The 13,225-nt window shown below is 42.7% G+C and overlaps 1 protein-coding gene across 1 annotated transcript; it reads right to left on the bottom strand.

Annotated features, from left to right (window-relative positions):
* Window positions 1–4,188: 4,188 nt before the first annotated feature.
* On the bottom strand, window positions 4,189–8,555 carry LOC124177341 (innexin inx2). Its single transcript, XM_046559640.1, has one exon. The coding sequence runs from the start codon at window positions 8,329–8,331 to the stop codon at window positions 7,258–7,260; it is 1,074 nt and encodes a 357-aa protein (XP_046415596.1). The 5' UTR covers window positions 8,332–8,555; the 3' UTR covers window positions 4,189–7,257.
* Between the last annotated feature and the right edge of the window lie 4,670 nt (window positions 8,556–13,225).

The raw sequence follows: 13,225 nt of genomic DNA, 5'->3' as shown, positions 1-13,225 counted from the left end.
GAGTCCGCAAAGAGACGGTATATACGTCTGCCGTGACACGACTAACAACGAGATTATAATTTTACTTAACTGATACTTCCTCGATCGTTTTACCTAATTTTTTCAATTATATAAGATCTGTCGTCTCTTACATTTATTATGCAAGATGGAAAAATGCAGACTTAGTAGGTTATAAGCACCTCCTATTTCCTCCAGTTTAGGCCTCCTATTGCGTCTCTTGATTTCTCAAGTTTTTATAAATTTCGTTAAGAAAATCAATCGGAAATTAAAACGAATCCACTTTCTATCAATCCCGTGCCGAAACAATTCAGCCACTCTTTGAATTTCGACGCAAGTTGAGCGTGACAACGTTTTTTGTAAAAAAAAAAAATGTCTGACTTGCTTTCATACAGCAATCAGAGCAATAGAACGAATCGATACAGCTATGTACAAATGAGGGAAAAATTGTGAAAATTTTATCAAAATTCGAAAAGAAATCGAAGAAATCATAATTTGGAGAAAGAAGGTGAGACATTAATCGCTGTAGATTATGGTAGTGGAAAAGAAATACAGCGAACGTGATGTATTTGGCAAAGTTTGACGATAATTCTCGGTACCCGAGGTATGAACGGCTAAACATAGAATTGATTAATATATATGATTGGCGAAGAATGCTGGGAAGTCTATGATAATGAAAAACAGCGTGTAGCTACATTTACACATGATCACGCTACTTGAAAATCATTGTAACAAGCGAGGCAATTAATCTTATCGCCGAGTCCGCCTCATTGCGCTCTACATCTACAATAATAAACTGTATCAAAGTCACTATCGGGCAATATCTAGAACAAAACGTAACTCCGAAGGATATATGTAATTATACGAGACACGCCTTAATTAGGGCAAGTTAACGAGGAAGTATGCCGGCCGGTAATAACGATTGCCATCAATAAACGGTCGTGCAGAAGTCCGCGTGAGGTTCGTGTCTTTGTAGGGTAATCGGAATGCAGGCTGCGGACCGTCGATCTTCGAAATCCCCCGACAAAGGTAGTCGAAACCGACTCGATCAGCGAGTCCCACGTGTGGGCCACGTGTCTCTGTCATATTACGCCCGAGAGGCGTATGAAAGTTGCATCGGTAGTCTCTGAATTCCTCGTGCTCCCCGGGCTGCTCATTGGGAATACAACCCGTGCACGACCGTCTTGGGTTTCGACGATGCTCGACCGAGGACGCAGAGTTCGTGAGACGAGAGGAGAAGAGTCCTCGGGCTCTAATATACACGTAACGCAGGAACCCGTACAGGCTACCGCGGCTACCACCGGCGGTGACCGGCCGTTGCCCCCGTGGGCCCGACGGGCCTCATGCCCAGTCGATGCCGAACCCGGCCGGCCGGATCTTCGCCAGGCTTCGCCGGCCGCCATGGATCCCAAGAACGTCGTCCGCCGATCGTGACCCGTGGTGACGGTCTCAGGGTCTCGCTTGACGCGGCGTGTCCCTACAGGTACGAGGCAATAGCGTCGACGTCGAAAGGTTCGGATCGTCGTGTTTCATTGTCTCTTCCACGACGCGATGGCTGCCAATAATTCTGCGCGATTACAGAGGGGGCTATTTTTTGCCGTTTATTTATTACAGAGGTCACGGAGGCGAGATTATTTTCAATTAGACTTGGATAGAGCTGGCGTTATACCGTGTTTATCATTCGTGATGCAAGTTGTAAATGCAGTCCAGGTGATTTATGAATCGCGGATGCTGCAGTCGTACGTGAAAGTGTAATCCGTGAACCTTGAACCGCCAAGTAGATATCGACCGTATTTTGTCCGTTCAATTTTTCGAAAGTTGTGCCTAATGTTCGTCACTTCACTACGGTTTTGTACTTAAAATACGTTTTTCGAATCTCGAAATCGCTAAATCCTTCGTGATTCTATTTTTTATTAGACGGTCATTATTTCCTCGATCGAAGATTCGTTAGCCTGCGGCTCTGTCTCTACTTGGTGGAATTTGGCGAAAAATCAATCACCATTAAATTTCTCGAGAGTCGTTTATTTCGAATACCCTGGCAGTATTATACGCTCGTTTCGTCCGTAATGCGACAACTGCAGCAACCAGTGGTCACAATGAAATGTCTCTCGCCCGGAAAACGGACGACGAACGGTATGACAATCTTTCAGTGGCCATCGGCTGCATTGGTCGAAGTTTATCGTGTACGTAAATATATTCCCTGAATAAACAAAAAAACTGATATCGGAGAGGCTGGAAAACGTGTTCATGCGAGGATAACGGGAACGAGCGTGATAATTGGCTAAATGGAATTCGTTATGGAAAAGTACGTGATGCCTGTCATGAATCGTTTTACACAACGGTCAGATTTCTACAAGCCTCTTTGGTCGCGTGCGAGCTCCGGATTGCTGCAGTACAGCGTTGATACGATGCACGGTCCTCAATAACCGGTCTTTGTGACGTTTAGATATGCACGAGTGTGTCATTAGATGATAAAGTTAGATTACCTAGGAGGGTGGTGCCGTGGGCATCGGGCAATCGCAATAAAGTTGGAGGTCAATTTAATAAAGCAATAATCGTACTCGTAGCTAGATGTTTTTCCGCGATTTAATGCCCTGTAATTGTGCGTACAGATGAAGAAAAAGTTGTACGCCAAATCGGCGCGATCGGTGTACCATGTGGTCGACTCTACGCCAATGGGGGTAGCATTGTAACCCGGTGCTTCGAGCAGAGGAAACCTCGAAACCGGATTAAATCGGCGTTCGTCACTCTACCGATATAGTTGACTCACTTCTTACCGGCTCGAAATACGGACTCAAAAGTATCTGCATACTCACTCGTGCAGTCAATATCCTCGAGGAATGTGAATCTGTAAGCTAAAAAATATGTGAATCACATCCGTCATTATAGACTTGAACAGTTCTTTCGCATTACAACTAATTGATGTCTTACATCTCAATTTGTCCAGGAATTACGCAAATTGTCGGTGATTTGTAAACGTAACGTAGAATTAGTTAGTGGAAGTAGGCCTGCCTGTCCGATTTATCTATATGGCACCTAGAGCTATCTCAGCTATTATCACCTCAGAGTAATCTCTGCCGAAGGTCTCGAAGGTGCTGCGTTTTCCTGCAGGACTTAAACATGTACCCCTCCGTTACAGGCCAAAGCCATGAATGATTGCTTGCCTGTCCATGGATTTTACTATAAAAATCGAAACAATCTTTCGGTTATACGTTGTTCATCAACCCTACACATGTTTTCAACGTTATTATCGTCATTTTACAATCATCTAAAGATTTGACCGTTTGACTTGAGATGCAGTGTCCGCTTCCCAGTGGAAATGAAACATGTTCAACACGTGGGCAGCGGTGTCACGTGTGCGAAAAAATAGGTCTTCGGAACATGAGAACCGAGAAGCATAGCAATTGAGAGGTCGAACCGCCTTTCTTTCACTTCCATCTCCAGGTGAGGCGTACCCGACGAACCCGCAACTTTGTCCTTACCGCGTCTAAGGCACACCCACGTACATCCAATCCCCGTACGCCTTCTCTGCGGCGTTTGTTCGACTAGATGAAAGACGGTGCCTCTCGACGCTGAGGTATTAGAATCTTTTTACATCAATATACACAGCTGGAGCACAAAGGTAGGTATAGGAATAAGCAGCGCCGTTGAATATGTTTCAACATCCGCGTGTATATACACGTGTAAGTATGGACGCCTACATTCGTAATGAAGCCTACAATAACGCCGTACATTGTGCATACAGTGTATTTATAAGACTCTCGTAACCGTGGTTTACCAAACGAAACCTCTGGTAGGATTTTCGACCTTACGAAGTAATAAACGCGACTATTTCAGACGCTTAAATCACAGTTAAAAATTTTACGCGTATACCTTCGTATCGTTTTTCCAAGTACATCAACACTATCAGATGAGGCGGAGGAAAAGGTTTTTCAGTTTTCTCTACACCGAGGTCGTGGAATAACTCGTGGACATATACGATATTCTTAACTCCACTAAAATCGCAGTGTTATTCGGAAATTGCAAGAAACGTCACTCTCGGGTTCCCCGTAACGTATAAGAATTAACGCGTCATAACACGTATGAATGAATGAATATATGAACGAATGACCCTATATAAGGAGTTACGCGGGATAAAAAGTACTGAGAAGCCGAATGTGATTAGATGGAAAAACAAGACGGTGAAGTAGGTACTGTTTTGCAGCTATCTTTATTTCAATTTGATCGGCTAGTTTGCATCTTTACATTAATTCTTTCTTTTTATTATCGTCTTACTTACTTAATTGTCTTTCTTTTGTTAGCTCGTATGCATAAATTATACAATATGGAATGTTAGCTGAACATGTTTTCTTCTTTTCATTTTTAATACAGGTCTGTTTCGTTATCTTCCTCACTATTTATTATCTACAAGAAATTGCAGCGAATTCGTAACTATCACGTATATATCCCCTTGGAGAACACTTTTCGCAAATATTTGATTTTATTTTATCCAGTCTTCACTCGACCACAATCACGGCTCATTATAGGCGAAACATTTAATTTAAAAATTGACCGGGCACTTTTTATTCATTTTCATTAACTACTATAGCATCTGGGTTGCTTATCAATAAAATAACTATCTATGAATAGATATCATTGTCTCGCGAGGCACTTGGACTACAAAGCCCTATTACGGAAAGGCTAATCTCAGAACATACCCAAAGCACGGACTGTAGCGAAGTGAACGGTACTAGTAATAATAATAATGATAATAATAATAATAATAAAAATAAGATTATTGACAATAAAGAAAATTGCATTCGTGAGAAATGATTGCATCCAGCCAATCATTTTGTGCTAAAAGTAAGTAAGAAGGTTCGCAGCTGATTTCACAAAATTGATGATCTAAAACCAATTAGCGTGACGACGAGGTGACGAGATACAAAGTGTATACTCACAATTATAAATTATACGTGTAGATACTCCGTGAAAAAAACAAAGGAAGGAAACCTCGAGAGAGAGAGAGAGAGAGAGAGAGAGAGAGAGAAAAAAACAGATAATAAGAAATAATAACAATCGTGTGGTAAACGATAAGGAGCAGAGAAGTTCTCGTGTTTGTTTAAAGGCTACAAAAAATATGATATTTATTTTATTCTTACAGCGTTTCATTAATATTATGTAAACTATTGTCGCCAACTATCACTGTTGCTATTATTGCAATTTATCAAACCTTAAGTCTAACGTCTTAGAGCATTGCGCGCTTGAATGTTTTCACACGGCAGGCCACATCTCTTACGATTTTTAATGCTACATCTATAATGAAATGTCTTATTAAAATACATATAGAAAATTATAGAAACTCGTATGGCATACATTCGGCGTACCAAATCGTTTGAAATGTATTTAGGTGGGAATGATGAGATGTCTCGACAAGGAAAATGGTGCGATTGTTTGTAAAATGAAGAAAAATAAAAATTGGTGTTCAATTTAAGTATCTTTCTCTCTTTCTTCTTAGAAATTTCACGACTTATTTAAATTACAGTGAATATTTTTATATATATACAAACATATAAAATATTTCCGACAATCACAATCTGTAAGGATACAGTGAAAATATATATTTATATTGCATATTCTCACATCTTGTGCGTCTCTTAGTTGAACATTTGCGTAGACGTTAATCCACGAAAACCTGACAGCGAGCCTGACATTCGACAATAATAATTGTAATTTCATCTATTCATCATATAACTATTATGCGATTCACACAATTCTCTAATCGTGTTTGGAATTATTATTGATTTATCATTAATCATTATTATTAATAATAATATAAAATTTCACAAGATACGATATGATGGAGTGTGTACTTGTGGCAGTCTTACTTTGAGCATCAATTTTCAAAAATATTTGTCTTCTCTCCTTTTACATTATTTTGGTATTTGCGACTACCAAAAGCAACGTAAAACTGAACGAAAAAAATTCTAAATCATTCATGGAGGAGAATCCCTAGTTTTGTTCGAAACTTGTATAAGGGGGACGCATGAACAAACAGTGACTCTTCCTCATTGGATCGGATCTAACAAAGAATAATAATGTATTTTTATATATATATAAAAAAAAAACCACAAAAAAAAAACACATAATTCATTTGAATATACTTATCAATTATATATGTAGGCATATGTATGTATGTACATATATTTTTATTGGTCCCTCGTGGAATGAAAACTTTACGGTTAAGAAAGATACTATATACTAAAATAGTATACCAATTACTACGATAAAAATAATGTTAATAGGGAACGGCGTGCAACGGTGCGCTATCGCAAAAATATTAAAAAAAAATATCACGGCTGCAACACTTGCTCGTACATCTATGAATCGGTATACGGTTATGTGTGCGTTGATGGACAAAAATTATCATTTTCTCCTTTCTTTCCTCAAAACACACAATGACACACACACACACAGAGTGCACGGATAGAAGCAGGTATGCGTGAATAGGTGGCGTCTGGCAAGGCGGCAGAGATAAACCGCTCGATGAGAACCGCTGTGAGACTGACTGTGACAAAGGGCCGCCTTTAGACATTCGCTTTCGGTTGTAAACCGTGCCTTTCCGAGAACTGCGGCGGGCAAGGGCGCAAACAAAGATAGGCTACGTGGCGTGCATGCCGAATGCAGCCGGGCTGCATAAGGGTAGGTTTACGGTCGTGAAGCGTTAGGACGTTCAACATCTGTCCCGACTACCAATTGTAACCTATTATTTGCTCCGGCCTAAGCCAACCGAAAACGGAGAGTGTGTGTATGTGCGTACATTCGTGTGTATACATATGCATAGGCATGTACTGTATATATGTATGTTAAATATACGCGTAAACAGCGTGCATCCTGTGCAGAGCAGTTGTACAACCCTTGAAAACGTCTTCCAGATATATCTCAACACACGATGGGACATGCAGTGATTCTAGGTATGCGTGCGATCAATGCACGTGCCGTTTTCTAGAAATGAGACGCGATCGCAATAATACATGTACCGTTAACTCGAGTGTTCCGCAGCATCGCGTGGACGCCGACCCCTGTATTTATCACAATTAGAGCCTACGCCAAAGTCTGGGAGTTGTTTATACTAATCGTTTTCTTTTCCATTTCTATTGACAACAATAGGTAGTTTTGATCGATTGTGATATGAAAATTTGTGGCTAATGTTGAAACTGCATCCCCTCGGACATGGCGCGACACTCTAACATTCGTCGAAAACGACGATCGAGTCTAGGGTTGTTAGACGGGGTCCTTGCCGTCAAGCTTGTCGGCGAGGTCGGCAACGAGCTCCTTGTATATCAAAGGATCGATGTTCTTCCCGAGCTGGTAAAGGACGAACCAGTCGCCGATTTGACACTTCCGGGCGATGGTCTCGATCTGCGTCTGCGGCGATAGGCGAGCTCGGGCGCGAAGGAGAATCAAACGCAGCTTTGGCCCGGCGACGACGGCAGCGCGGTAGGCGAGGCTGAGCCCGCTAAGGATCGCCAGGATGATAAACCAGAACCAGAGGAAGACGTAGATCTTCTCGTTCACGATGTTCAGCGGCAGAACGCAGAGTCCGTCGAACTTCTGCACGCTTCCGGAGGGACCGTATTTATGGAAGGTGCACTTGGTCACCTTGGGAAAGATCCGGGACATCGGATCGATTCTATCCTCCGGTTCCATTTCCGTCATGCCGACGACCTCGGCGCCGTAGGTGGTAAACTCCCCGTCCAAAAAGAAGTCCATGAAATATATCTGACCGACTACGTTCACGAAGTTCAATATCTCGCATAGGAAAAATCTGAACGCGTAGAAGTTCTGCGTGTGCATGTTCGACGTGAAGTAGTCGACGAGGAGTTTCTTGCGATCCGACTTACACTCGTCGTTTACTACGGGACAGTTAAGGTCGAGGACCAACATCTTGATGCGGCCGCCCTCCCAGGACTTCCAGAGGTAACGCGGCACGTAGAATAGTATGGCTTGGAAGAAGAGCGTGAAGCATACCCATTGATAATACTTGTGATACTTGGTCGGGTCTTTTTCCGTGTGAGGCCCGACTCCCGGCTGCACGATGTCTTTACCGACCTCACCAGCGAGGTTCGGCAAAGTGAACGTCGAGTAGATCCAACAATACGTGTCCATGACGTTCAACGGGATGTCGTCGACAATGCAGTCGATCGGATCCCCGATGTACTGTCGCGAGGTGACGAGTAGGCTAAAGGCGATTAGAATAATCACGGTAGCCTTGTAGTGGAGACGGAATACGTTGTTGTCGATGCATACCGAGTCGAGCTTGAGCAAGCCCTTCACGGATCCGAAAACGTCAAACATTTTGCCGGTCTTGGCCTTGTATTAGGCGAGTCCCACGGGGGCGCACACGTCCCGTACCGACGCTCGATGCTACGAATAATCACACTAACCAACTAACTTGCACTCGCGGTAACACTGCTATACCGTCAAGCTTCGTCATCTAGGTTAAAGAATACTGTCGACGCACACACGGCACAAGTCCGACGAGTTGTTCCCCTGCGTTGCTCGCTCGGGTCCACTCAACCCCGCCGACCCGCCGAGACTCCCGTCGTAAATCCCCTCCCCCGACGCCCCTCGGCCGAGAAGCCTCGCTCAGTTGTTCGTTGCGATACCCTCGCTCCCCCCTCCGCACACCTGGGACCCCACTTGCGGCGTCGGCCCAACGCGCAGGCGCACGGGCCAGTTGATCCCGTTACCATGGCGACCGACTAAGCGAGGTTAGCCTCGTGACGGGTCGGCGAGCGTCGAGCCTACCGGCTCGGTTGGGCTAGTCTCTGAGCAGGTGGTTGGTCGCCGCGAGGTAGGTATATCGTATGAACGTGCGATTGTTCCACTAGGAAAGATGAACGTTTTATACTTACTCCGCGATCTTTTCGGCATCGGCACGTAACACGGGTGACGCGTTAAACGACGCCGATGCACGCGTGTGACGAGCGGCTGAACCCGGGTGCCTCTCGAGGGCGGCTGCGAGATGATGTTTCCTTAGAATACCATAATTAGTCTGGGAAAAACGCACGGCCGCTGACGACGTCCTGCTTGAGAACGAAAATCACATTTTCGGGGTAGCTGTACCTTTACCGTGACTGGTTCGAAATGCCGATCACGCCGGTAACTGGCCGAATTCCGTTTTTCTGTTGGATGGCGCATGCTTCGTGCAGGGATCGTACATACAGGGAAAAACTGAATTACTTACCCAAGACCTTCGTCCGTGTTGTATTCGAAGAACACGGTTGCGACAAACCATTCTACGTCGTTCTCGGGAGGGTTTTTCATTGCACCTTTCCCCAAGACCACTGTACACGGAAAAAAAAATTCAGCTCGTGGAACTAAATATTAGATAGTTACTTGTGAACAGTTCGTCGAACTAAACGTTCTGTTATTGGAAGAGCACTGCATGGTTCGTATAACTGACTGTTAGTCAGCTGTCATAGCTGTACGTTGTTCAGCTCTCTCAGCTAAACAGCTTCGTTCGAAGAGCTAGACCAGAATTTTTCGGCTCCGCTCACAGCGCTTATTGTTAAATAGTACAATTATATTGCTATTAGTATTATTTTTCATCATTATTATCATTATTTATTCAGTGTCATTTACATATTTGAATGGACTATTTAAACAATTATCTATCAACTGTATTTAAATCATACTCATGAAATTTGAAGGTTATGAAATATGTCAGCGCACCAGAGCACAGCGCAACTCACAGCTCTTAGAGCAAAACCATTCAGCTGTGAGAGCTGAACAACTTGCAGCTATCAGAGCTGACTAATATATAGTTGCTGTAACTACAAGATAGACCGTAGAGTGCGTATAGTTACTGGAGCTGTAGAATACAGCTCGCCGAACAGAATTTTTTTTTCCGTGTACGCTTTAACCGGAATCGGTGGTTTCATCAGTTTCTCCATATTTCACTGTGTGTAATGAAGAATTACCATAATCTGTAAACCTTGTCGCAATTACACGGATCTTGTACGTTGTGCGCTTGATGCTCAGAAAAATATACGAGCAGGCTGCATAATTAATAATGACGGTACTTGCAGGGTTTCGCCCAGCGTAAAGACCGCGACTAAACCTGTCGAAAATGTCAGTAAAGTATTGAGAAATCTGAAAATATTAAGCACCCGCGTAGCGGCAAGATGAGAAATTCTGTCGGACGTCGATCGTGTATCTTAATTACGACTTGGTTTTCAAAACATTTGAGACGTGACGCTTGACGTGACCCGCAATGACTTGTCGGGAACATTCAAGGCATGAAAAGAATCGTGTACGCATATCGACAGCATGCAGAGATCTAGTTTCTGACAGGCTGTAAAGTTTAATCGATGTATACAAACAAGTGTGACACGCTTAACGGAAAGTGTGTATGTAGGTAATGGAAACGTCTTGTTAGTAATTAGAAACATGTGTTCCATATGAACTCGGCACCTGTAGCTCGTCTCGTTGTCACATTAGTATACGTCTCCTAACGCATGAATTGACGCCCATATGGAATACTTGTAGGTACTCAACTCATTATCACAATATTACGAGTGCGAATAAATTTATCACCAACTCTTGCAAATAGAAAGGCTGCCAAGCGTAATGTAGGGTGACGCGATTAGCGAGATAACATTTTTTTCGAATCAAGTCCAGTTCAAACTGAAAAACTAGGTGGGGGGGATTGTATATTTTCAATTTACTACGTTTTCATAATTTTGATCAGCCTCGAAACAGGCAGTCTTTCACCGATCACCTACTTAAAAATCTGCTCTGGTCGATTTCGACGTTGTTCAGTTATAGCTTCCCTCATTTTATTCGATGTTGGTATTGTAAATGTAACAACGTGTGCGGTGACATAAAAAGATATTGTGACGTAGCGCCTCGTAAAAGCGTAACGTCATCAATATGCTGCGCGACGAAATCATTGAATTAAAAGAGATACTGATGTGGTAAATTGATAAACGTGATATTAAATTTGACTTATAAGTGAGACATATACGGGGCATTCCAGGACATTATAAAGCCAATCTGAGACGTCGATGTAATAGAATGCCCCATACGTGAGTAATTATATTAATTATATCACGAGTATATGAAACTTGCAAAATAGAGCAATGGGAATTTAATGTAAGAAACAATGCGTGAAACAAGTGTCACGACTTAAAGCTTCGGTCTGTCCCACTTTTTCATCACAACATAGGATATCGTTGGGCCGTGACGTGTGTCCGATTTATCTTCGGTTAGAATTCTGACCCCGAACCAAACATCTTCCTAACCACTATTACACGTCAGTGCTTATAATTTTGTATACACAGTATTTCACACGTGCGTTAAATATGTTCGTCGCATTTTCCTACTATCATCACCGTTATTCGATATGAGCTTACGGAGAAAGCCAAATATGTCAATATACACACGAGCCTTCTTCACATGCTGTGTTGGTGTACGGAATATGATGACTATCGTATGAACCCTGAGGTCTGCAAAATTGCACGTGAGGCTTAAGGTGCTTGCTAAGCGATATACCTACGTGTTCCATCCGTTCGTATACGGCTGCGATGAGCATGCAAACGTTACACCTATGGGACCTTGTCTTATTAATTATATTATTTGACTCATAGCCTGATCATGTAAACCTATATCGAAGTACACGTAGTACGATGTTATAATTCGTGATCGGAGTACCAGCATCGGAAACATGGAGCACGAAACGATAAGACCTATGCGCTTTTATCGCCTTCACGAACGATCGCAATACGAATATGTCGCTTTATTTATTATTAGGCAAAGAAACACTGTATATACCTGCGTATACTTTCGTACATGGTGTTTCGGATCTACGTTCTGACCGCTCGCATGTCAAAATTATTACCTCCGACATTCTGCTCGTCGAACGATTCGTTGGGTAATTCGTTCAAATTATATTACATTCTATACGCGTCCGTACATCCGTTAACTTATACGTACTGCTTAAAATTGTGAAACATGTAACGTGAGGAAAGATAATCGATCGTTAGTTGGTTTTCAGGTTTCAACGATCGTTTCACGGAAGGCACGGTGCACGTATAATCGTAATGAAATTTCTACCTCGTAGATTACTCATGCCAGCAATATGCAGTTATCGCTAACTAAATACCTGAGGAAAACTTCTGTTCGATTTCTTTTTCTCCCCGTGAGCTGTACTCGGTTTGGTAAGAAAATCAGGCCAGCGCAAAGTTCCGAAGGCATGATTCAACGATCAGTACTTGCAATTCTTTCTATATTTTTGAACTGCACAGCTGCGGCTGTTATCGTCGATGCGAGTAACAATCGTCGGTTAATCATGAGTCGTTACAACGGTGAATCAGTTATCGGAACTGCGTAAGTTCCTAAAGGTGAATCACTGGACTACGCCGGCTGCAGTGAACGCCGAATGGCTGTTCGGGCAAATGATGAACCGTTATATACGAAAAGGTTCAGGAAACGTTTTAAAGGAAACGCCGAAACAACGTGTCTACTGCATCTGGCTGTGATGTTGCATTCTCGAGATGCTAGCTTACCTCGTAAATCTGTAACAACTAACGTCGACGCCAATCGTCAAGCACTTCTGTGTCGTGTTTACGAGATACGCTCGCTGCATCGTGGACCTCTACACTTTTACAACAGAAGCAGCCATTAAGAGTGGGTGAAAGGGTTCTGGCCGAAAGCCAAACACCGTAAAGCATCACGGATATAAGCGGCTTCGTACACGTATAGTTTACAAATCGAATACACGCAATTATACGCGGAGGTTTTTCCGTCGTCGATTTATGTAATCATGCGGATAGACTGAGAGATCAGTCTTTGAGATAATTATTTCTTACCGATAAATTACGTATTGTTTATCCGGAATATTCTACGGTGCAAAATATCAGCTCAAATTTCTCAAGTTTGGTATTTGGAAAAGTAAAAATTCTCAGCATTTTAATTCTATTCACCTGTAATTTTTTTGTACCTGATAGCGAGGGTGATAATTTTGTTTACACAGTAGAGCACACAGGGATTCATCATGTTTTGCATGTAAAATTCGTTTATTCTCAGCCGGTGATGTAATCTTATCGTGTGTATCGCCGCCACTTTGTCATACCTTGGTATTCTTATTCGATTTATTGCGAGATAAGGTTATTATAATCATGAAAACACGTTGTATTGATGCAATAGTTACGGTTTGTATAAAAAAGTAGCGCATCCACAACTAACG

The sequence above is a fragment of the Neodiprion fabricii genome, chromosome 3, assembly GCF_021155785.1.
Source record: "Neodiprion fabricii isolate iyNeoFabr1 chromosome 3, iyNeoFabr1.1, whole genome shotgun sequence".
Lineage (NCBI taxonomy): Eukaryota > Metazoa > Arthropoda > Insecta > Hymenoptera > Diprionidae > Neodiprion > Neodiprion fabricii.
Note: the sequence above shows the minus strand (reverse complement) of the source record. Positions and strands in the feature narration are given on the sequence as shown.

What these genes read in the sequence shown, in the direction of transcription:
- LOC124177341 (XM_046559640.1), bottom strand. Translation starts at nt 8,331, where the DNA reads ATGTTTGACGTTTTCGGATCCGTGAAGGGCTTGCTCAAGCTCGACTCG.